The sequence below is a fragment of the Protopterus annectens genome, chromosome 12.part0 (assembly GCF_019279795.1).
Source record: "Protopterus annectens isolate FY-2018-M chromosome 12.part0, PAN1.0, whole genome shotgun sequence".
NCBI lineage: Eukaryota > Metazoa > Chordata > Ceratodontiformes > Protopteridae > Protopterus > Protopterus annectens.
This window is the reverse complement of record NC_056746.1, coordinates 912946327-912972955: the sequence shown is the minus strand read 5'-3', so window position 1 is coordinate 912972955 and position 26629 is coordinate 912946327. Positions and strand designations below refer to the sequence as shown.

The 26629-nt window shown below is 43.7% G+C and overlaps 1 protein-coding gene across 1 annotated transcript in view; it reads right to left on the bottom strand.

Moving 5' to 3' along the window:
- The window catches only part of RNF114 (ring finger protein 114), a 420507-nt gene that overhangs the window by 231513 nt on the left and 162365 nt on the right, over positions 1-26629 (bottom strand). Inside the window, exons 2-3 of the mRNA XM_044089941.1 lie at positions 26320-26470; positions 25364-25470 (exon numbers count right to left, since the gene is read on the bottom strand). Coding sequence (XP_043945876.1) covers positions 25364-25470; positions 26320-26470 — 258 coding nt within the window. The remainder of the gene's footprint in view (positions 1-25363; positions 25471-26319; positions 26471-26629) is intronic.

Below are 26629 nucleotides of genomic sequence, written 5' to 3'. Positions count from 1 at the left end.
GAGAGCATTGGACCGCCAAAGTCCACTGTAGAATTCTCATATGAAAGTGCGCTGTGATCAGAGTTATCATGGCCGCCGTGGAACCCAGTGCTCTGACAAGGAGGTTTTTGAATGGCCACGACTTGTTTGATGTGAAACCTTAAATTTGATACTCTGTCCATAGTCAGATAAGCATGAGAAATTCTTATGTCCAGCCGTGCTCCTAAGAAATCTATCACTTAAAATCAGTTCCAACTGGGATTTGTGCAAGCTGATCATTACTCCAAGAGCTGGAGCCAAGTTGAGGAGATAATTCTTGGCCTGTAACAGATGCCTGGTTGGAGCGGACAGGAGCTAGTTATGCAGACAGGGGAAAATCTGGTATCCTTGTAGCCTGAGATTGGTTGCCATCACTGCTAAGCATTTGGAGAACATCCTGGGAGCTATGGCGAGACCAAACAAGAGTGATCTGAGCTGGTAATGACTGGTTTCCAGCCTGAAATGAAGGTACCATCTGGAGTGTATGTCTATTCTGATGCAACAGTACACATCTTTCAGGGCTATAGAGCACATCCAGTCGTTCATCCTTAACAGGGGTAGGATGGCCTGAACCATGACCATCCTGAATTTTGTGTTCTTCATGTATTTTTTCAGAGAAGTTAGGTCCGGAATTGGTCTCCGGTCCCTTGGCTTTTTGGATACCAAAAATAACCTAGAATAAATACCAGATCGGGCTTGATCAAGAGGGACCTCCTGGATTACTTTTTTGCAGCAATTTTGCTATTTCTATGGCTGCATCCTCCCTCTGATTGGGTGGAACACTGGAGAGGTAAATTCTCTGGATTCTGTTTCTCTAAAAAGGCAATGAAGTATCCTCTGGATATGATCCTTTGCATCCACTGGTCATTTGTGATGGCTTTCCAGGTTGAGGGGGTGAAAAGAAAAAAAGAGCCTCCTGAACACATCCAGAGGAAGGCAGTCAGGCAACAGCTGAAGAGTGCCAAAAGGGACCGTCAAAGAAGGGTTCCCGAGACCCTTGGTTTTGCGAATCCCCTCTGCCTTGTGAGTGGCATCTACCGCTCTGGTTATTTCCCCCTTCTGCCTCTGGGGAAAAATCTCCAAGACAGTCCTGAAAGGAACCTTGATTTCTTGAATCACATCTTTTTACTGCCGCACTGGTTCCTGGAAAATACCTTCATAAAAGTAGAAAAATGGATTCTGATGGCAGAAAGGGTCTTCCCATCAGTCTCACTGTAGGAGTGTGTGTCTTGAACCACGGGTCCAAACAAGGCTGATCTGTCACAGGGTGCACTGATGAAAGACACCTTTGAAGGGCTCAGCAAAGTCACACAGCCTCATCCAGGTATGACGCCTTATGGCAATGCTAGAACTGGCAGACCTTCAGGTACCCTGCAACACATGGGATATAAGCCTCATGGGACATGTTAAAACAGTGACTAAAGGGTGGCCAATCTGGAGGAAAAGGTCTTCCGTTCCTTGGCAGACATGGACCCCGGGGCTGAGCTAGAGAGTTCCTTGACCAGGTCCCTCTGTAGTCTCGTAAAATGGGATAAATAGTTTAACATCCTCAAAGTAAACGTGGAGGAGGCGTAAACCCTCTTGCCAAATCTGTCTAAAGCTTGGTATTCTCTATTGGGTGGCTGGACAGAGAAGCTTTCTTGGATTAATTTATTTTTGGTGACAGGGATACCCTTGGTCCAGAAGGTCTTGTCCATGGGGCACTTGAGATTTTATCAAACTGTTTTGCTATGGGCTCTACCGTATCTGGCTCCACTCATACCATAGAAGACACCAATTCAATGAGTGGGTCAGTGTGGGGGGGGGGGGGAGACACCCAGGATGTAGATGGGTCAGACCCAAAAACGTCCATGACCACCAATTCCTCTGAAAAAGGATTTTGGGCAGACCAAACACCTCTGACAGAGAAAATCTAAAATGTCACCAAAGGAAATCTTCTGGTGGTGATCTTACAGATCCTTCGCCTTCCTCGAAATCAGTGTCAGTGGTAACAGAATCCTCAGGGGAATCAATGTGCCTCCTCTGGCACAGTCTCTTCCTAGGAACTTCCTCGCTGGGATGTTGCAGGAAGGTATTTGAAGAGCCTTGGGGTTCCACAAACGAAAGTGTATGGAGACTTTCTGCAGCCGGCAGTCCACAATGTAGACTAGAAGCCTCAGGCACCAATCCAAAAGGGGTAAAGATAGGTTCCGAAGAAATGAGAGCCGAGGGTCTCCTGGAAAGTGAGAGGGCTGTCTACACCACTTTGAAAGCTGAAGGGCTCCTAACTCCTGGAAGCATTCCCTCCAGAGCTGAAACTACTGCAGTAGGCAACCTCTCAAAGCCTCCGAGCTACCTAATCAAAAGGGAAGTCGGAGCAGAGCTACTGAATGCCAAAGCTCAAAGAGGAAGTGACTGCTCTAAAAACTTCAGAATGGAAGTCAAATCCCCACAAATGACTGAGGCTACTGCTCCGAGATAAACTCTTCCCCGAAGCAGTCAAGTGTGTTGGGGAAATGGTCAAGGGCAAAGATGAAATCACCATCGGCCCAAACACCTTGGCACCTGGCGCTAACAGAACCAAAGACTCCAAAACAGAGGCCTGGATCAGAGAAGGTGCCACTGGGGTGGGGGGGGGGGCTCACAGATCCCAGAAGGGGACAGAACAGACAAAACCCCCATTCGGATCTAAGCCTCGTGAAACTGTCTCATTAGTCTAACCATGTCTTTCTCAGAGAGGATTCGAAAATATCTGGAGGATGTGGAAGAGGGAGGCCTGGAAGATTTCCTCTGAGGAGGGGATTTCCGATTAGGGGTGGTCGGGCCTGAGCCAGAAGTCCAGGCACAATGAGGAGATATCTGATCCAATCTGTCTGGCCCAGAGGAAGCAGACGAGGCACAGAGCGGTGGAACAGAAGATGGAGCTGAAGAAACTGGTACCGACAGAGTCAGCTCTGAGGACCTTGGCTCCTTTTTTAGCGGCTCTAAAGAGACCTCGCAGGGGAGTGTTTCCTGCTCTCCCAGGCATCTTTAGAAGATTTAGAGGGAGTGGTAAGTCTCTGACATTGAAAACTTTTACAGATGGTGCAGCTGTTGCCCAGATGAGCAGGCCCGAGGCAGTAAACGCACACCCTGTGGACATCAGACAGTGGGATCTTGTGCCCGCAGGAAGTGCATTTCTTGAAACCTAAAAGGTTTCTCCTTTTTATCAGCCATAACAAGAGAAAAGGAAAGAAAATAAGACAGGAAAGGGAAACACTATGGAGAGAAAACCCAGATTAAAAGAAAAAGGTTATTCTAAAGTTTTTTTTCCAACTACAAGAGAAAAGGGTGGGACGTCGAAGAAGAAAAAGGGCAAGAAATAAAAACCATCTCATGGCAAAAACACTACTAAACCCATGCAGGAGCTTAGGAGCACTAGAACCTCAATGTTAATTCCAACGAACAGCAAAGGAGATCTGAGGTAATCTTGCCCAAACCACATCTTCTCAACTCTATACTGAAAAAAATCTCTCCCACTGTATCTACTTTTCTATTCACCCCTATTAAAATATTTTGAGTTGTTAATTTATGATTCACAAAGCAAATACCAAAGGATGCCTGGGTAAACTGCATTTTAAAAAATACAAGCCAAATTAAAATCACGCTGAAAAACCCAAAATTAACATAATGCAAATGTAGATGTTTTAAACCTTCTTCATAGCCAAGCCTTCTCAGAGACCTAATCTGTCTTGTATATACATACCCTGCAATAAACAGGCTATACAATAGGAGGAGGAAACTAGTCCAGAAAAAAAGCAAATCCCAAGGAGGAAAGACATCCCTGATCAGTATCAATAAGAAACTTCGGTCCCTCATGAAATCATACAAGGCTAACTTTAAAAGAAAAATAGTCAAAGATTCAAAAGATAACCACAAAGCCTTCCTTAGCTATGTTAAGAATAAGTGGCAACTCGCAGATATGCACTGAACTAGTGCAAAATAGCACAAAATATACTGAACCTACTGATATTGCCAACATCCTGGAAGATAGATTCAGTGCAAACTTCACCCTCCTCTCACCTCCCAAAGGGCCCACAACAATACTGGAAAAGTGTAGTGTCCCAAAAGTCACAGACGCACAGGTGAAAATAAGAAGTTATGTACCTACCATAACGTTCCATGTTAGTTGTCTTCTTCTTGCCTTCTTTCTTGCTGGATGGGTTCGGAGCCGATCCTCGGCTCCGACTCGGCCAATACTAAAGCTCGAGAGCTAATTCCACCGGCTCGAGGCTCCCCTATATCCCACAATGCTAGGCGGTAACTACTCAGATCTCGTTTGATAGCTATACCAAGCAACCCTAGTCTCCATAGAATGGAGTAGGGAAACCCACCTCAAAACAACCTGCGAGAAAGGTATCGCAGACCTAAGAAAGGAGAAAAAGAGGTGGAAGAACGTGTGGGAATGACGACTTCCAGAGGAAGAACACAAACTGAATCCCTGTCGGTCTGTCCAGGCTTGGGGGAAGGAGGGTGGAGAAGAAGAAGGCGAGAAGAAGACAACTAACATGGAACGTTATGGTAGATACATAACTTCTTAATGTTAAGTTGTCCATCTCGCCTTCATTCTTGCTGGATGGGACCGCGTCCCTAGCACCTTCTCCCGGGTGGCCTATCGGAACAGACTCTTGAGAACAGTGGAACCAAAACTGGCACGGCTTCTGGAAACCATGTCCAGTTTGTAATGTGAAATGAATGTATGAGGAGAAGCCCAAGTGGCTGCTGCACAAATGGAATCTATTGGCAGCCTGTCCTGAAAAGCTACGGATGTAGCTAATGCCCTAGTTGAATGAGCTCTAGGTCTTGAGGGTAGTTTTTGATGTCTTATCTCATAGATGAAGGTAATTGTAGAGGTGAGCCATCTAGAGAGGGATACTTTAGTAACAGGAAGGCCCAATTTCCCTTCTGCATATGACAGAAACAATTGATTAGATTTCCTGAATTGTTTAGTCCTAAGTAATATCTAAGTTGGCGATGAACATCCAAAAAATGTAGCTTTTGTTCCGACCTGTTTGAATAGTTAGGGAAAAAGACGGGGAGATCAATAATTTGGTTTAGGTTTACTTGAGAGGAAACTTTGGGCAAAAAGGATGGATTAGTACAGAGGGATACCCTATCTTTGTGAAACACTAAGTAAGGAGGACGACTGCACAGAGCATGGAGTTCAGATACCCTTCTCGCTGAAGTTATAGCTACTAGAAAAAGTGTCTTCCAAGAAAGCAACTTCAGAGAACATGAAGCTGCCGGTTCGAAGGGGGGAAGGATTAAGGATGCCAGAACCAAGTTCAAATCCCATTGAGGTGGGGGATCTTTGATTGGAGGTTTGAGAAGAAATACGCCGCTTAAAAAGGCTTTGCAGAGTTTGTGAGCCATGATGCTAGACTCCGAGACACCAACATGAAAATTAGATATGGCAGCCAATTGAACTCTAATGGTAGATGCAGATGATCCTAAATGAAAGAGTTCTGCTAGAAAATCTAGAATAGACTGGATAGGTGCTGTAAAGGGATCTAAGTTTTTTGACGTTGTCCAAAAGGAGAAGCATTTCCATTTGCTACTATAAATCTTCCTGGTAGAAGATTTATGAGAGGCTATCAAGATATCTTGGACCGAGCGAGATATTGAGGGAAGCCTGGCTAAGGTTGGAATCGGAGAAACCACGCTGTGAGGTTTAGAGAAAGCAGAGATTGGTGCAGCTGACCCGATTGGTGGGTTATCAGATCTGGTACTGGGTCCAGATGCCAAGGCTGCTCCAAAAGGTAACTATGAAGAAACGGAAACCATATCTGTCAAGGCCAGTAAGGGGCAATGAGGATCATTGTCACTCTCAAGGCGATGGCTTTCTGAATTAGTTGAGATATCAGTGGAAAGGGGGGAAAGGCATACAGAAGTCCCCGGGGCCAATCGTGAACTAGAGCGTCGCTGGAGGGATGGCCTGGTAATGGGAAGAGAGTGAAGAAGTCGTGACACTTGCTGTTTTGGGGAGTAGCAAAAAGATCGCAACAAGGCTGGCCCCATCTTAGGAATACTTCTTCTAGAACTGATTTCTTTAGAGACCACTCATGGGGCATGAGAATTGCCCTGCTCAATTTGTCTGCAATAACGTTGGATTTCCCGGGAATGTGCGTTGCTATCAGAAAACGCTGAGAAGAGATCGCCCATTGCCAAAGTCTGAGTGCCTCTCGACATAAAGGGTATGATCTGGTTCCGCCTTGTTTGTTGATGTACCACACTACGGACATGTTGTCCGTTTGAATTGCAATAGTCCCAGTGGGAACAGAGTCGTGAAGGGCTTGCAACGCTAAAAGCACTGCTCTCATCTCCAAGACATTTATGTGCAAGTGGCACTCGAAAGGTTGCCACGTGCCTTGGACTGTCCTGCCATGATAATGCCCCCCCACCCAATCAGGGAGGTGTCTGTTGTCAATGTGGCGACTGGGGGGGGGGGGGAGTGAAGGGTCTTCCTCGGAGAAGTTGAGGTGATGTGATCCACCAAGACAGTTGATTCTTGCATGATTGAGTTATCAAAATGGTATGGGACATCGGGCGCTGTTGAAAGGACCACTGAGTAAACAGCATCCATTGGAGGATCCTCATGTGAAAGCGAGCCAAGGGGAGAAGGGGAATAGCTGCTGCCATGCGTCCTAACACCTTCAAAACTAATCTGGCTTTGACTTTGTTGCATTGTAAGAGAAGGGAAAAGTACAGTTTTGTACCTACCATAAATGTAGATGTTCGAAGATCCACATTGCTGCAGTCCTTACACTTGGGTAGTCCGCTGTCCTCGGTCGGCCTGAATATCAAAGTATAAGGCTGACGTCGGTCAAGGCGCATTAGACTGACATCAGGACGTCAGGGTACAAATGCGCATGACCGACGTCATATCCTCAGTCTTTTCTTGCCCCAGATGTCAGAAGACCCTAAAAAGAAAGGTCAAAACCAAAAGACAGCAAACAACCAACCAACCACCCTTGCACTAATAATATGTACAATATATACAATATACACAATATTTACAATCCAACCCACACAACCGCCTCTAACTACAGAGGGAAGGAGGGAGGGTAAATTGGACTGCAGCAATGTGGATCTTGAACATCTACATTTATGGTAGGTACAAAACTGTACTATGTTCTTCATCTCACATTGCTGCAGTCCTTACACTTGGGTAGAATCCCAAAGCAGAGGTAAGGGAGGATGGCAAAACTATAAAGAAGCAGGAGCTGCCAAAATGCCCTGTAAAATAGCAGTGGCAAAACCAGCCCTAGATTTAGAGTAAAGTGGAAGGTGATAATGCTTAGAGAAAGTATGCACTGAACTCCAAGTAGCTGCCTCCAAAATATCTTTAGTTGCCACCCCTTAAAAAGCTGTCAAGTGGCAGTAGCCCTAGTGGAATGAGGCCTAATCCCAGCTGGAATCTCCTTGCCATGATGGGAATAACAGAAAGCAATGCAAAACCCAATCCACTTAGAAATAGTTTGTTTTGACACAGGCTTGCCCTGAGAACTCAAAGCAAAAGAAACAAATAACTGCTGAGACTGCCTGAACCCTTTAGTTCTGCTCAAATAATGTCGCAACTGCCTGTGTACATCTAAAGTGTGCAAAATCTTTTCCCTTTATTTTGGGGATTTGCATAAAAGTAGGCAAATGAATAGTTTGGTTTAAAGCCACACTAGAAACCACTTTAGGCATAAAGGAAGGATTAGTACGTAAAGATACCCTATCCTTATGGAAAATTAAGAAAGGCTCAACCGCCATAAGGGCCTGCAATTCAGAAACCCTTCTTGCAGAGGTAATGGCCAACAAAAAAGCAGTCTTCCATGATAAATATTTCAACTCGGTAGTAGCTGCAGGCTCAAAAGGTTGTAGAGTAAGTTTCTCCAACACAAAATTGAGATCCCAAGCAGGAGTAGGAGCTCTACGTGGGGTCTTATATTCTTTGCCCCTCTAAGAAATTGCTTGAACAAAGGATGAGAAAACAATGGTGGGTCACAGTCATAGTGAGCCGAAATTGCTGCAGCATGAACCTTAATAGAAGAGAAGGACAAACCTTTGTCCAGTAACTCAGTAAGATATTGAAGAGCCACACATAAATTAGGCTCAGAAACATCAAAATCCTTTGCTGCACTCCAAAATAAAAATCTCTTCCATTTATCTGCATACACTTTCCTTGTACTAGGCCTTCTAGCTTCCAAAATAACATTCAAAACTTGCTGTGGAAGTTGAGACCCTCTATGGTTCAAAACAGAATATGCCACGCTGTTAGGTGAAGAGAGTGAAGCTTGACATTGAGTAAATGACTGTTCTCCTGAGACAACAGGTGTGGAATCGAAGGCAAAGGCCATGGAGGCTCCCGTACCAGACTTCTCAGTAATGGGTACCAGTGCTGACGAGGCCAATCTGGAGCTATTAAAATCATCTTTGGCTTGTCCTGTCTGACCTTTAGAAGTACCTTTGGGAGGAGAGGCAGAGGTGGAAAGGCATACACATGAAGATTGCTCCAATTGAAAGAAAGAGCATCCACTTTCCAAGCTGTGGGATGAAACTTTTCGTGCAAAACTTTGGCAGCTGGTGGTTTAGTGGAGAAGCGAACAGATCTATGTCTGGAGTTCCCCATGACACTGTCAATTTCTGAAATACATGAGGATCCAATTTCCACTCGTGGGGATCCATAATTGCCTGCTCAACACATCTGCTAGGGAGTTCTGTGCTCCGGCAGAAACCTTGCCTGAAGATTTAGCTGTAAACTGAGAGCAGTCTCCCACAAAATCATTGCTTGCCTGCATAGAGGATAAGAATGTGTTCCCCCTTGCTTGTTGATGTACCACATGACAGTTGTGTTGTCTGTTAGAATCAACACCTGCCCTGGAAGAAGTAAATCCTTGAAAGCTATTAATGCAAACTGGACTGCTAACATCTCCTTCAAGTTGATATGTAGATGTTGTAGTCTGGCAGGCCACTTGTCTTGTATCCACTTTCCATTTAGATGAGCTCCCAAGCTTTGTCTGAGGCATCTGTCGTTAGAATCTGACTCGCCTCTGGCCGGGTCACAGAGAGTCCCTTGTTTAGGTGACATTCCTGAGCCCACCACAAAACTCCTTTTGAATGCAAGGTATTATCTGAATGACAGTGTCCAGATCCTGGCAGTGCTGTGTCCATACATTTTTGAGATACCATTGTAGCTTCCTCATATGCAGTTTGGCATTGGGAAGCACCAGAATACAAGATGCCATGAACCCCAAGGCTTGAAGGACCGTCCTTGCAGTCAGCCTGGACTGATGAGACAATTGATGAAAGTAAAGGGAAAGATTCTTTTGTTTGTCCGGGGTCAAAAGGCCATCTGGGATGCTGTATTCAGTCTTACACCCAGAAAGCACATGTCCTGAGAGGGTACTAGACTGGACTTTATTTCGTTCACAGAATACCCCAGGCATCTTAGCACTGCTATCACATATTCCAAATGATGAAGAAGCTCGTCCTTCCTTGAGCCAGAATCAGGCAATCGTCCAAATAAGGATAGATCTGTATTCCTTTTAGCCTGAAGAAAGCTATCACTGGAGCCAGAACTTTCGTGAACACTCTGGGCGCAGTAGATAAGCCAAAGGGCAATGCAGAGAACTGATAATGAGAAGTCCCAGCCCGAAAACGCAGATACTTCCTGCAACTCAGTCTGATAGGAACATGAAGGTAAGCCTCCTTGAGATCCAAAGTTACCATCCAATGATCTTTGCCCAGCAGAGGTAAAAGCTGTTGTAACGTCAACATTTTGAACTTGGGAATGACCAGATAAGTGTTGAGGATAGATAAATCCAAAATTGGTCTCCACGTGTTCCCCTTCTTTGGTACTAGGAACAGGCGAGAATAAAAACCTAGGCCCACTTCTGGCATAGGGACCAGCTGTATGGCCCCTATTTGAAGTAGCAGAGAAATTTGTTTGTGAGCCTCTATTCTTTGCTGAGGAGGAACGTCTGGCATGCCTTTGAAAGGAGGCAAGGTATGGAAATAAAACCTGTAACCTTGGTGTATGATATCCAATACCCATCTGTCTTGGGTAATTAAACTCCAATTTTCCTTGAAAAGTGCCAACCTTCCTCCCAAAGGTGCTGCCAGACGAGAAGGCTCTGGCAGTTGAAAAGGTAGGTCATTGGGTCTGTTTACAAAAGGACTGACTCCTGCCCTCACCCGAAGACTGTGCAGGTGAACTCCCTGTTCTAGGCCTGAAAGAGCCCTGAGCTCTGCCCCTACCACGTCTAGATCTACCCCTAGACTGGGAATCATAAGAAGGATACGCCCACCCCTTGGTAGGCCAATTTCTACTAAACTTCGGAGGCTGAACCTGCAAAAAATCTTTAACAGTCTGCATAGACTTAGCCTTGTCTTCCATTTTCTTTAAGACTGCCTCAACAGGTGAACCAAACAACACATCAGATTGTAAAGGAGCATCTAAAATCCTTGTCTTAACATGGTCAGATAAATTCTGATCCCTCAGCCAGGCGTGCCTGCGAAGAACTGACCCAGTGGCAGCCACCCTAGACGAGGCCTGTACAGCATCAAAACCACATTGCAAAGAATGCTTACCCACCTGTTCAGAAACATGTACTAAATCTTGTAACTCTTTACACTCAATACCTTCCGCCAGAGCATCTACCTTAGACTTCAATTGAGAAAGTAGATAGTTTTGGTATTTCAACATGTGAAACTGGCAATTCAAAGCCCTCATAGCTAGGGTGGAAGAAGTATAGACTTTCTTTCCCCATCTATCCAAAGCCCTGGCCTCTTTATCTGGAGGAACCGGATTTTTAACAACAGAAGCCTTAACACCCTTAGGCCCCTGACTAACAGTTTCTGGGTCCGCCCTAGGACTCTTAAAAGATACTTATGAGCTTCAGGCACCCTGTAATACCTATCCGGTTTAACAGGAGCAGGAGGCAAAGAATCAGGATTAAGAGAAGCCTCTGCAAACACATCTTCCACAACATCCAGAACAGGAGGTATAGCCAAAGGCCTATGCTGGGGTAAAAACAAAAATTCCCTAAGCCTTTTCCTGGAATCAGAGAAGTCCTGACCTTCCCACTTAAAATGCTCACTCATGGAATGAAGAGTTTCTGAAAAAGAAAAATCCTCAGGAGGAGAAGCAGAAGGAGTAGAATCATCCACATCAGAATCAGAATAAGGAGAATACTCCTGCAAGTCTTCAGCCAAGACTCTGAAACATCCAAGCCTGCTCAAAACTCCCCAACTCAGGTTCCACCCTACGTCTCTTATCAGGAGGGGGTAAAGAACCTCTAATCAAAGTAATCAAATCTTCTGCCATTTTAAGCATATGCTTCTTGGGCACAGATCCTGAAGAACTAGGAGTGACACCAACTGAAGCTAAACCTGGCCTGCCTCTGGGAGAAGCCTTGGAAACAGAAGGAGAGGGCCTAACCACCCTAGGAAGGGAGGGGAGTACAGTAACCTGAGAAGCCCCTTCAGCCTGACCTGCCTCCTGAGAGGCCACATCCTGCAATAACAAAGTCTCCCCCTGGGACTCCAGAGAAACCTCCGGCGGAACCACCGGCTCCACCGACCCCTCTAAAGAACCGGCGTCCGGTACGGACGACTCTTCTTGCCTGGGCTTAGCTGCTTTATCCTTGCGCTTCTTCGAAGAAGCGGACGCCGGAGCATCCGATGGCATATTATAATTGCACCGCTTCCCGAAGACTAACCTGGCACAATCTAACCTTCTCTTAATAGTGCGCTTATTGAATCTAGCACAAAAGCGACACCCAACAACGTCGTGCTCAGGCCCTAAACAAGGAATACACAAAGTATGATAATCTCTATGCGGTATCTGTTTCCCACAAGAAATACAGTTATTCACTTTTTCTGACATCCGGTAAACCACTGAGGCAAGAAAAAACTAAAATATTCCCCAACGGGGTACTTAGCCAACTTTGACTCGGTCTGAAACTCCGAATTCGAAAAATTTCAGAACGCCGAACGGCACTTGCAACGCTGCTTCTGCATCGGACCATGCGGCAAAAAAGACTGAGGATATGACGTCGGTCATGCGCATTTGTACCCTGACGTCCTGATGTCAGTCTAATGCGCCTTGACTGACGTCAGCCTTATACTTTGATATTCGGGCCGACCGAGGACAGCGGACTACCCAAGTGTAAGGACTGCAGCAATGTGAGATGAAGAACATCTTGTTTTCGAATATCTGACACTCTCTGCTCTGTGAGTCTGGCTGAAAGATTGAGTGTGTTTAAGGTGGCGCCTATAAAGGTAATAGATTGACAAGGTGACAAGGCAGATTTTTTTAAATTTATCGAAATGTCTAGAGCTTGGCAAGATTGGATGGTGAAGTCCCTGGATAGAAGAAGCTGATGTCTGGTGGTGGCGGTAAGGAGCCAGTCATTTAAATATAGAAACACCTGGAATCCTTGACGTCTCAAGTGAGCCGTGACCACTGCCATGCATTTGGTAAACACACGGGGGGCTGTAGTGAGACCAAAGGGCAGGGCCCTGAACTGGTAGTGACTGGCTCCCAGCCTGAAGCGGAGATATCTCCTGGAGCGTTTGTTCATCTTGATGTGGTAGTACGCGTCCTGAAGATCTATCGAGCACATCCAACTGTCCTGACCCAAGAAGGGTAGAATGGACTGTAGCGTGACCATCCGGAATTTTGTTTAAGTAGCTGAGATCCAGTATGGGTCTCCAGTCCCCTGTTTTTTTTGGTACCAAAAAGAATTTGGAGTAGATTCCGGATCCTTGCTGGTCTGCTGGGACTGATTGGATAGCTCTTTTTGATAGCAGCTTTGAAATTTCTAATGCTGCTTGTTCCCTTAGACCGGGTAGAACGTCTGGAAGGGATCTTTTGGGTTGGGATGGGATGTGAATAAAGGGAATTTTGTAACCCTCGGATATGATCGACTGTACCCATTTGTCTTGAGTAAGGGAAAGCCAGGGTTTTGGGTACAGGGATAACCTTTCCCCGACTGCCTCCGAAGGTGGACAGCCGGGCAGCCCCTCAGGGATGCTGAAAGGGTTTATCAGAGAACATTTCTCTGCTACCCTGGTTTTGCGGACCTCCTCTGCCTCTAGGGCGGCGTCTATTATTATTCCCCCCTCTGACTCTAGAGGGGAATCGACCTTGTGCATCAGATGAGACTCCCTGGGATTGTTTGCGGAACCACATCTTTCCTCCCCTCTGACCTTTGGGATAGGGTCTAGAAGGGGTAGAAAAACGGACTCCTACGGCAAAGAGAGTCTTAACTTCTACCTCGCACCTGGTCAATGTATCCTTCACCTGTGGACCAAACAAGGATGATCCATCAAAGGGAGAATTGGTGAAGGACGCCTTGAAAGGGTCCGCAAAGTTGCATAGCCGCATCCAGGCGTGAAGTCGTAAGGCAACACCTGTGCCTGCGACTCTACTCACCCCATCTGCAGCATATGAGACCAGCCACATGGAGGAGTTAACGATGGAATTCAGGGTTGCCAACTGGGAGTTCATTGTGTCTTTAAACCCCTCAGCTGTAGGATCCTTTATCAGTTCACCCATATCCTTGAGTAAATCTCTCAAGAGACGAGTGAAGTGGCATAAGTAGTTCAGCGAACGCATTGAAAAGGTCGCTGATGAGAACATCCGCTTGCCGTACCTGTCCATGGTCCTAGATTCCTTATTAGGAGAATGGACAGGAACCGAAGGATCGGCTAACTCCTTAGTGGCCGCCGCCACCACCATGGCATCAACAGGGACACCTTTGGATAAAAAATCTTTATCTCTAGGTGCGGTAATAAATTTAGATGGTCTCCTCGGAGTGGGTTCCACTGAATCAGGAGCCGTCCAAGCCTTCCTTGCCACCACTTCCATAAGGGGGTCAAAGGGAGGGGACACCCAGGAGGCAGAAGGGCGAGAGCCAAACGCCTCAAGATACATTGACTCATCCTCCGAAGGGTTAAGGGCTGGCCAGTTCCCTCTCTGTTTGAGGATCTCAAGGATGTCAGCAAAGGAGACATCCTCAGAGGGGGATCAAGAGGAACCTTCAGATTCCTCTAAGTCAGTGTCAGAGGTAATAGACTCAGGGGAGTCAATGTGCTTCCTCTTGCACTGCCTCTTCCTAGGGGGATCTCCTACCGGGTCAGGAGAGGCCTTGAAAGAGGAGGAAATTCCCAGTGGGGAAACTTGAGGAGTTGGCTCTCTGCGGTCTAAGGCAAGGGGATGAGTAGAAATCACCGCAGGCACTGTAGATGGAGGGGCTGGAGGAGCCGACTGTGGGGCAGACCCTGGTTCTAGCACGCTCCGCATGACCTCGAAGGCACCCCTGTCAGGCAAGGCCAGAGGCCCCCGCTCCGAAGAGACAAGGACCTCCCCCGACTCCGAAGCCGATGTCAGAGCCGAACTCACCAGCGCCGAAGCCCCGAGAGGGAGAGCGGCGTCGGACAAGGGTCCGATGCCACTCGCCCCCTCGGAGCAGACTAGGGAAGCTCGGCGCCGAGATCCCTCCAAGGAGGTGATCGGAGCAGACGACGGAGCCGAAAGGGAAGGTATCAGATCCGACGCACAGACAGTCATGGCTCCGACAAGCCCTGGCTCCGAACTCAAAGGAGTCGGAGGAGGAATGTACTGGGGAACGGAAATAGCCACTGACTGCAGAGTCAGGCTATGTAGCATTTGGGCCAGTTCCTCGGACTTGAGAAGTCTACTCACTACCCTTTGCAAATCGTGGTCAGATAACCTGGAAGACCGTGAGGAATGAGTTTTATGGCTCCATTCGGAAAGAAGAGGGGATCCTGGTGCCGAATGCACAGAGCCGATAGAGGGGGATCTAGATCTCTTCCTAGACTGTGGCTCCGATAAGAGTATCGGAGCCGACGGAGTTTTATCAGCCTCGGCTCCAGCCGGAGCCGAGATAACAGTATGAGGCTTGGAAACATCGGCTCCGGCCGGAGCCGATGTCGAAGCCGACAACCTTTCCAGCAGTCGACTCAGAAACCGGAGCCGACTGTTTGGAAGTTTTAGAAGGCTTCCCCAACACAGACTGAGTCGGGGGGCCTTCAGGCTTTAACAAGCCCCGCAAGATTAATTTATTCTTGCGTTCCTGTAGGACTCTAGGGCTAAAACCATGACAAACAACACAAGAGTCCTGCAGGTGCAAAGGTCCCAGGCAATACACACAAGAAGTGTGACCGTCTGTCAGACATTTTCTGACAGCACAAGTCACACTTCTTGAAGCCTGAGACCTTCGATTCCTTGGACATGATAAAGGGTCCAAGAAAAACACACACAGGCCTTAATTAAAAATAAAATACCAGTCGCACAGGGGGACTAGAAAGGGGCCTAAGGCCTAAAACTATAGAGGTAAAAAAAAAAAAAAAGAAGGAATTAAGGGCAACAAAGTTGTCAAACTAGGTAAAGGGGTATTTAAAACTAAGGTTTTAGTGAAAAAGGAGTACTAGGGGTCTAAGATAGAAGATTTTAGAATTAAATCTTTGACTAACCTGCCTGAGCCGGTAGAAAAGCACCTCGTCAGCTATAGCGGCAAACGAGATCTGAGTAGTTACCGTCTAGCATTGTGGGATATAGGGGAGCCTCGAGCCGGTGGAATTCGCTCTCGAGCTTCAGTATTGGCCGAGTCGGAGCCGAGGATCGGCTCCAAACCCATCCAGCAAGAATGAAGGCGAGATGGACAACTTAACATCAGCCCTTGCAAAAGCCAACAACACAGCGTCAATGAGACCAGATGGTGTCCCAGGCTGCGTCTTGCACGAACTACAGAACAAACTAACCCCCCACCTAAACACGCTGTTCAACCTCAGCCTCTCCGCAGGCTACGTGCCCATAGAATGGTGCACAGCAATGGTTATTCCTCTCCACAAAGGAGGGACCATAACTGACCCTGGTAACTATCGCCCCATAAGCCTGACTAGCCTGGTCTGCAAGGCTATGGAGCGCATCATCATGGAACTCATTAACAAAGACATTGGGAACCTCCAAACACTTGACCCAACCCAGTTTGGCTTTAAGGGCAGATCATGCCTACTAAACCTGGTGGACTTCGAGACAGTAACCAAGGCCATAAACAAGGGAAAGGTGGTTCACACAGCCTACCTTGACCTTGCCGAAGGCTTTCGACACCATTCCCCACTCGGGTATTACAGAAAAACTCACCAGCCTAAACATAAACCTCTACATCACGAGATGGGGTGCCAACTGGCTTACAGACAGAACTCACACGGTAAGAATAGCGGGCTCCAGGTCCAACTCTAAACCAGTCACACGTGGTGTCCCACAAGGCTCAGTCCTGGGACCCTTACTGTTCGGCATATACTTCTCAGAAGTACAGGCAAACACAGGAGGACTATGGCTAACCAAGTTCGCCGATGACTGCAAACTGGGAGCCATAACTAACTCTCCAGCTGACACGGACATCCTCCAAAAGGGCCTTACTGAGACAGACACCTGGTGTCAAAGTCATGGCCTCAAGCTAAATGCCAAAAAATGCACAATCATCCCGTTTGGGGAAAAACAAAACACCCATGAATTACCACATAGGTGGCAGCCCCCCTTAATACAGAAGAGGTAACAAGAGATCTGGGGACTCAGGTAGATAGTAATATCTCCTTTGACAATCATATTGCCAAAGTAGTTAGGAAATCCTTCTATGTGGCCCACCTTATTACTAAAGGGTTCGCATCTAGAAATAAAGAGGATATAGTGCCCCTCTACTCAGCACTCATTAGACCCATCATAGAGTACAATGCCACATTTGGGATGTACCTCACAAGACACTTCTAACAGCTGGAAAGACCACAAAAGTACCTCACCAAGAGGATTACTGGTCTCAAACATATGTCCAATGCAGCCCGACTAAAAAAACTCTGGCTGTACTCAGGGGCATATCACTTACTCAGAGGTGATCTCTGCCTGACTTACAAAGTCATGTCCAACTCAGAATTGATGGACATGCTCCACCTAAAGAAATCCAAGTCACTGCGAGCCACGCACTCTAGTGAGCTAAACCTTGCCACAACGATAAATAGAACATGCTGGAGGGATAGATTCCTGTCACAAAGACTCCCCCATGCTTTGGAACAAAATTCCAAATGACATCAGGCAGAACCTCTCACTAACGCTTAAGAGAAACCTTGACGAGTGGATGGGTAACAGAAAATACACCCCTGTGATTACTTCATTGGCTCTGCTTGACAGAGGATCAGTTAATTAATCAACGGGGCGGTGAAAGCCGACACACTCTGGCTAGGCTTATAAATGCCCTCGGGCAGATAGTCTAGTAGCTACCTATGAACCTATATTTCTGAATCTGGTCTATCTTCTTGAAGGCCTTGCCTCTGCATCAGCACACCCATATTCTACAGTAAGGCTGCTCAAGCTTTTATACAATCGAAGTAATCCTGCAGCCTTTTCTGATCAAATGTCACCATACCAGCAATTTTAGCACTGTCTGCAAATGTTGACACCAAGCATTTAAGACTAGATGGCATAATAGGCAGAAAGGCACAGAACAAAAAGTCCAAAGACCACACTCTATGGGATCCCATGTGACACTGAAGAACTATGAATGTTAAAATCCTAAGAGATGCTCAGGACTTCCTTATTTCCTTCCATGTAACAAATGTGATATCCACCTTATTATGTATTAATTTTGTTCAAGATAACAATATCCATTTGTATTTTTTTTTCAAACTGTGACACCACCACATCTGTACAAAGGGTTACCAGTTCTTGAAGCAAGATCCACCTTGGGTAAACCTATGCTGTGTATTGTCGAGTCAAAAATGTACCGGGCTGCAGGCATTTTTGCCAGGACACACTCGAAACATTTCCCAGTAATACTAGTTAAACTGATGCGTCTACAATTACCTAGAATACTGGTGTCCTCCACAATTACCTAGAATACTGGTGTCCTCCACAAGTGAATAAGTGCCCTCCATAAGTGGATTTGTTTCCAAATGACAGGCATAAAACTACCTTCCAGTGTCTGTTGATATAACAAAGTCAATGGTGGACAGATCACATCCTTCATACACCTTAAGAAATATAAATTAAGATTATCAGGCCCTGAGGCAGCATACTTACTGCTTTTACTAATAGCTTCCAAGACTCATTCCTTTTGAATATAGGTGCATTCACGTCCTGGAATAATTAATGAATGCCCAGTACAAATTCCACAGAAGGACTTAGCAGATAGTTCAACCATAACCTTCAAATTACTTAACAGTGCATCTCCATCTCAATGTCAAACGTGATAAATACACTCTTTTTACTCCATAAGAAGTTTATATAATGATTTCAAATTATCTCCAAGTTCTTAGCTAAAGCACATTCCTATCTTCCTTTTGCTTTATACAGCTTAAGATGCAGTTACATTCCGTATTTCTCCTTTTACTCCTCTCTGAACGGCATGCCTTCATCAGAACCCATATAAAATTTTCCTTCTACATAGTCATAACTGCTTCTTCTACCACAGATCCTTTTCTTTTTTTTTTCTCTACATGGTACATATTTGTTTATTAAAGTATGGTTATCAGTGTGTGTGTGTGTGTCACATTCGGTTTGCAAGAAGAAAGTATCCAAACAAGTTACAAATTTCAAAAGCTTAATCTGCAGTGGGATTTCACTGCTGCAAGCCTCACATTTTGTTTAAAACCTGAAACCTTTTCCCAAAGTGACTTGGTTAAGCAGACAGAAACAGCCAAAGCACAAAAATCTGCAACAGCATCAAAAGCAGTCAATACAGCAACACTACAATAACAAACACCAGAATCAAAGACTCTAGCAACAATTCACTGCCGAACAACTCTCAGATAGGAAGCCCCCAAAAAAAAAAAAAAAAAAAAAAAAAAAAAGCAAACCATGACCTACATTAGGACTGCAACAGCAGTCAAGAAAGGCAACTTTAGAAGAAAAAAAACTAATTTTCTTAGCAAAGATGTTTAAAGACTGGAAGACATCAAAGCTATGCCAAACTCTTCAAAACTAAGCAGAAAAGATGGAAGTACACTAAACTGTAAAGCAAAGCCTGTGGCAATTATAGAGCCATGTTAGAGAAACAAGCAGCAAACAAGGTCTTGAGAGTAAAGGCAGAGCACACACCATTGTGAGTAAAGAGGAGGAGATGAAACCTGGGAAAATTTATATTGGTGACAAGTGGATAGAGAGTTAAAGTTTCAGTCCTAGAGGGAAGGAGAATGAACCAGATAATGCCAAACCCTTGGTTTTCAGACACTGCAACGGATCTAAATATTGTGATATGGTCCAAATCACAAACGTCTTTCACTTTTGTATCCAAGATTTTGTCAATGTCAGGTCTTTCAATTTTTTAATTTTTTCCAAGTCTTTTGGGTTTCACTATCATGAAGGGAATGGACCCCATTCCCAAGTCAAAGTACGATTAAAGTTCATGAACTTAAGTATTGTTTCACTCTCTGATGTTAGCCAAAAGTGCTCTTCGCAGCACCCGCAATGTACCCAGTAATGACTCCTCCTGCAATCCGTACAGTGTTACATGAACTGGTAACATATCTAAATATGATTGTAAATTCTTTTTTATAAGACCAGTTTCTCCTACTACTATTGGAAATGTCTGGGTAACTTTCTTCCACAAGGCTCTCATTTCTGCCTGCAGATAGAGGTATTTTATGACTGTGTCTCTCTGTATGCAAGACACTGTAGTCACTAGGTGTGGTGATTTCAATGATCAATGTTACTTTTGTCTTCTTTTCTTGGACCACTATATCCGGTTTTCTAGCATCTATCTTTTGGACTGTTGGTATTGGGTGATCCCATGTGATGTAAACTTCATTTTCTATGATTCTCTGTGGCTCATGTTTCCACTGTTTTTCAGCCACTTCGATACCATAATGTTTGCACAATCTCCAGTGTAACAATCTCGCCACATTATTATGCCTTTCAGTATACAGCCCCTCTGCCTTTAGAGTCTCGCAACCAGCAATAAGGTGTGAATGTTTCCAATTTGGTTCCACAAAACCTACATATGTCTGTTTCTCCCACATGTTCAATGGACTTCGTAAACCAGCATATACGTATAAGCCCACTATCTTGGGCTGCCAATATTAACCTTTCATTTCTTGATGTAAATTTACCTCTCCTTAACTATTCCTGCATTCGTTCTTGATCAACACGAGGCTCTTCCAAAAGTTTTCTATACTTGCAACTATATTTATGTTTTTTCCATATTTCTTGCCTTCTCATCTGGTCCTTCATCTTAGTGTCTTTCTTTTGCTTTTAGCACATTCAGTTGCTGCCTGGTTTTTATCCACTTCTGGTTTGATTTCCATTCCTGCTTGGCATCTATATGCTTCTGCTAAATTAAGCAGAGATGTCATCTTAGATTTATTCTCCTCATGTTTCAAAACTTTCACCACATTTGGATCTTGTGAGGTCAGTACATGCGTGGAGTCCCACAATTGCAGATCTATACATGTAATCAATTTCAAGAAGGCCCATCCCTCCTTCAGAACAGGGAATATATAACCTTGGTATACACTGATTTTTATAAATCATATGGTGAGCATGAAGCATCCTTCTTGTTTTAATATTCAATCTATCCAACACTTTTTAAGGCCAATCAATCACTCCAAAATTATATGTTAGGACAGGAAGAGCAAACTGATTTATAGCTTGGACCTTGTTCCTAGGTGTCAATGCTGTTTTCAGGATTAATTTAAGTCTTCTAAAGTACTCTTTACTAAGCTTTATTCGCATTTGTTCGTGTTTTACTGCTGATCCTTCATCAATTCCCAAGTATTTATATACTCCCTCTTGCACAAGTTCTTTTATATCACATTCTTGTCCCAAACTGATGTTTTCCTGGTGCTGCAATTTTCCTTTTTTAAAGGTTGCTTTTGCACATTTATAAAGACAAAATGACATTCTAACATCATGTGAAAAAGTTTTGAAAACCTGCAGCTGTACTTTCAGTTCCTCATTTGATGAGCTATACAATTTTAAATTGACAAAGAGAAGATAAGTCATTAGACTTAGTTGTTTTCTAGAAGTTAAACTGTAGCCAAGATCGAAGCTGTTAAGTAAACAGGTTAATGGATTAATGGCAAGGCAAAATAGCAACAGTGACAGGGAGTCACCCTGGAATATCCCCCTTTGGATTTTTATACCTGGGATAATAATCTGTCCTTTAACATGGCTTAATTGCAAAGTGGTCTGCCACTGATTCATGGCTACTGTAATGCAATCAGTATAGGATGTACCTTATACATTTCAAGCACTCTTATCCATGAATGTGGGATACTATCAAATGCGTTTTTATAGTCAATCCATGCTATACTTAGATTATTCCCTTTCTTACTGTTCTCCGCTATAATTTTATTTAACAAATGATCCTTTGTTCCATATGACTTTCTTTTATTGCCCTTTTGTTCTACTACCATAATTGAGTTTTCTTCTAAATGACTATAAACTCTGTCAGCGTCAATCCCCGTGTACAGTTTATACGTCGTCGGAAGACAAGTTATTGGGCTATAATTTTTAGGGTAGCTTGCAGGTTCACTCTTAAGTAAGAGCATTGTTTTTCCTGTTGTTAACCAGTGTGGTGTCTGTTCGGGGTGTGCATATAAACAGTTCTTACTCATGACTAGATCTTCATGTAAAGAAGTTAATACTTTAAGCCAAATGTTAGGTACTGCATCTGGGCCTGGGGTTTTCCAATTAAGAGGCTTTTCTCAACTTTGTTTCAATCTCTCTAGCTGTTAATTCATCCCATTTCATATCCTGTACCTTTAAACTTCTTATTCTTTCTTTTATTTCTATCCATTTATCATCTTTGTTATGTTCCACAGGATCTTCATAGATACTCCAAAATGTATCTACTTCCTCTTTTTTTGGCGGTCTATCAATTCCTTTTACCTCATTTCCCAATTCTCTATAAAACTTTTTGGGTCATCAGTAAATTGCTTATTTTGGGCTTTTCCCTAATATTTATCTTCGTATCTTCTGTCTTTCTGCCTGTTTTGAAATTTTTAGTTTATCATCTCCAATAGTGCATAACAGATCCTGGTCTGTTCTAATACTGTGCATTGCTTTTATCACATCTATCTTTCTTAATATTTTTGTTGATCTGTTCCCTCTTCTATAAACTTCTAACAATGACACTTCTTGTCTTAGCTGCTTTATAGTTTTCTCTATTCGATATTTCCATAATGGTATTTGCTTTCAACCCCCCCCCCTTTTCCCTCACTACCATATGCTCCTGTGGTAGAATTTTATCAGTTATTAATTTAGCAGCACAGTAATATATTCTGTTTACTTCTGTTATATCGCATGAATCTCTACAGACAGTCCTAATTACTGTGCTCATTTGTTTTATCAAGCTTCTGACTTTTGGAGTTTTATTAACCTTCTGCAGTCTAGTTCTCTCATTGATCTTGATATACCTGGTCTTTATTTATTAAATCAAGCAACTCTTCTCTTAATTTACTGTTGGGTAAATTAATCGGGAAGATGCAAAATGGGAATGTGTACTCGATGAGGTGAAACCTCTTCTGTACTCACTTGACCAAAGTTAGAGAAGCCATCACACACCACAGCAATCAAGTCAGTGTATTTTCTTCCCTGCATTTTCCATTGAGTCACAAGGTACTGCGGTAATCAAAATAGTACATAGAGTTCTTCCTTGTGATGGCAACCTCTTGGTCTGTATAAGCCACATTCATTGTTAAGACTTCTTTTTTTCTCCCTTTTATCATTACATTTACACATCATTCTAAGAAATATTTTATGTATGTATTCATTTAACAGGGTTAGTGAACTCGTCAAAATGGGTCCTTATCAGCCATGACCAAATCAAGGGCAAGGTAACAATATCCGGACAGTTGAGTAGCCAGCCAACAAGCACAATTAAGGGAGATAGGAATAAATTATAAAACCTGAGAAAACCCATGAAGACATGGTATGAACATCCAGACTTCATACAGTCTTTAGAAGTCAAGAAGAGTGTTGGGCAGAAATTTTAGTATTGAGCCACTGTGCTGTCGTAATTGAGTGTGTCTTCCATACTGAGGGCACATTCTTGTTTTCCATTTCCTGCGGGCATTCTATAGGAAGTTCTATAACATCTTCTTGTGGTCCATTCTCTTCAATTTCATCCTGTTCTTTCACCTCCATGTGAGAGGGGATGTGAGTTAAAAATTACATCTCCCAAGCCAACACACTCAATTACGACAGTTGTCCGGATATTGTTACCTTGCCCTTGTCGCTTTGGTCATGGCTGAAATGACCATGATTTGTGTAAATGTAATATGTATGATAAAAGTGAGAAAAAAAAAAACAACAATGAATACGGCTTTATACAGACCAAGAGGTTGCCATCACAAGGAAGAACTCTATGTACTATTTTGATTACCGCAGTACCTTGTGAATCAATGGAAAATGCATGGAAGAAAATACACTGACTTGATTGCTGTGGTGTGTGATGGCTTCTCTACCTTTGGTCAAGTGAGTACAGAAGACGTTTCACCTCATCGAGTACACATTCCCATTTTGCATCTTCCCGATCACTGTACCCCACAGTGAATTAGTGCTTGCACACCAGACATCAAACTAGCAGTGATTGATAGTGCTTCTGGCTCTTAATTTTTGTTCCCAGTTATGAGACCATGAAGTCAGTATATGTATGTAAGGGGGTTAGAAGACGCATGTGCGCGTGCACACACACACACACACACACACACACACACACACACACACACACACACACACACACACACACACACACGATGCAGTGGAGCTGCCCCCAAGCAAGATTTTTGTTTGTTTTTTCCTGTTTCATTAACCAGAAGTTACTTAAGGATTCATTGCAGACCCAGAGTGTGTCGACAATTTCCTTCTGAAAGACTCATCCATGACCCCTTTTTCCTCCATTTTTGCTCTTGAGGTCAGGGTGTCACTTCAACACTGGCAATCATCTAGAGCCAAGGTTTACACCACCAGGCGACTAGCCTTGCCGCAGTAGTCCTTCCACACCACACACTCGCATGCACACACACACCTATGTCCAAGCCACCTTCTGCATGCCTTTGGAATGTGGGAGGAAACCACAGCACCCGTGAGGAAACCCACATGAGCACAGGAAGAACGTGCTCTGTACAGAAGGCACCCTAGCAAAGAATTGAACCAGGCATCCTTCAGCTGTGAGACGATAATGCTATCCACTGCGCCTCCCTGAAAGACCCAACATCTGCGAAATTAGTTCTCATTTGTGAAAAAAGATTAATTCCCTGTTCAAAGCATCTGCCATCTGGGATTATAAACCTGGAATATAAGCTGTGAAAAATTATGATACAAGACCTTGTCCTAAAGTTGGAAAGATCCAAATCTGCTTAGTTTAGGTACTGCTTTACTGACTTGTCTATACTGCTTTCAAGGAGTCTTGACTGAATAAACATCCTAGAAGGTTTGTTAACGCCTGGCACACTGCTTTCAATGGGATGCAACTTCTGTTGAGTTCCATTATCCTTCCCTAAAATGTTAAGGTAGGCTCCCTCTACGCAGATAAGACTCGCCATCTTGAACAAATCTGAATTCATGAATTTCAGAAGGCATGATATTAAATGCAGAACTGGTCTTTGAAGTCTTGTCTTCTTTTTTTTTACCCATAATGGGGAATACTTTTTTCATGTACTTGACTAGAGGGTACCATTTATGCAGCTTAAAAGCAGTTGAATGTTTGAAGTAAAAGCATCTTTTGAAGCAAGGTGATCTCTGAGGCTTCTGACCTAATTCTGCTGCACAGACATGATTTGCTTAGAATAATTCTTAGTAGTTATTTTAAGCATTTACCACACAAACAGAAGTCTGAAACTTGCCTCAAAGGGATATTAAGGAAAGAAAGTGGGGGGGCATCAGTCACTATGAATACCTCTGGCTGTAACAGTCTTTTCCTGTTGAACATACATTTTAATTAATTGCTTTTACTGACTAAACTGTTGTCAGGAGTTCCTCCTCTTTAAAGCAATTTCTCAAGTATTGAGTAAAAGCTGCCAACATTTCTACAAATAAAAAAACATGTTTTGCATTTCTTTTTTAAAAGAACATTTACCATCTGCTGACTAAACATTTTGTGCCACAAAAAAAAGAAAAAAAAAAGGAGGCATTTGCTCAGAGGAAACAATTTTAAACATATTTCAATGTACATAATGGACAGGCAAGATCAAAACATGCAGCCAAAACTGAAAAAACAGCAGTTAAATACCACGTGGGGGAGGGATAAGTGGGCTTCTTTAAACACGACTGACTTAAGAAATCTAGCTGGTACCTGCTGCACAGTATTAAAGAGCGTACCTGGTATCTGACCTCTGCTCCTTGGTAGCTGCTTGTACTCCTTCCATAATATAATTCTGATACTTGAGACAGGAAGCAACATGTGCACGCATTTTTGAAAGATAAAGCTACGAAAAACAAAATAAATGTTTGCAAAATACAGTTACCTGCTGGAAGGTGAACGTCAGTATACATTATCTACACAACAATGGTGGCAGCATCTAGGAAGTGTTTAGTACCGTTAAAAAACTGATCACAGACAGTTATTTGTAGTTAATCCACTGCAATCAACAGCTTGGCCATCAGTATACCATCAGCTAATGCTGATGTTGTCACAGACTTGAACATATGGCAACCCTTTATTTTGGGGAAAACTGGCAGACAAGGCCACCTTCTTCAGTAGAGATGATGTGCAGAAATGCTGCTATAATGGCAGTCATTCTTTTTGCTTTCCAGGTTCTCTTCAATAGTGCTGACATTAAGAAAAAAAAAGAATATACATGACAATATCACACCTAATAGTAGTGTTGTTGATTACTGTGGTGATCAAACTAAAACAAAACAAACACACACTGTCATCTTACCCCTCCTCATGGAGGGGAAAATCAACCAGGTACTCAGTTCTCTCTCTCCTGAATGACATCAAGTAGCCCTAGTCCACTCCTGAATCTGCACGACCCACAAGGTTAAAAAAAAAAAAAAAACTAAATCAGTTTAGTAAACATCCATATTTCAATGTTTTTCTACTCATCATTCTGCAGCAAACTCTTCTGAGAAACAATGGTACTGGGAAGGTTAAGTGACTTTTTGGAATTACTAGAGAGAAAAACAGCATCAATTTGGACACAGATACAAACTTAAGTCTCAGACTTTTTTTATGCTAACTACATAATTCATTAGGTATACCTACAAAGTTTCACTCACTGCATTTACCACATAACCAACGTACATTCAATTATCTAGTTCTCTGTACTTACTTTCATTTCACAGCCTCTGCACTTCGTTTCTGTTGTTTCGATTAGCCTCTCCACATCCACAGCCCTCTTGCTGGGAATCAAAGGTGAGCGGCAGACCCCACAGACTGGTTTATTCGGCTTCAAACACTGATGCAGGCATATACTGCAAAAACTATTCGAGGGAAAAGAGAAAACATCACAGATTATAATTTGGAACTGTAGTTAAAAAAAAAATAAAAAATAAATAAAATAAATTAAAAAAAATTAAATGACTGCACATCTTCAAGTCCATCAAAATACAGCACTAGAAGGTTCTCTCTCACCATACTTT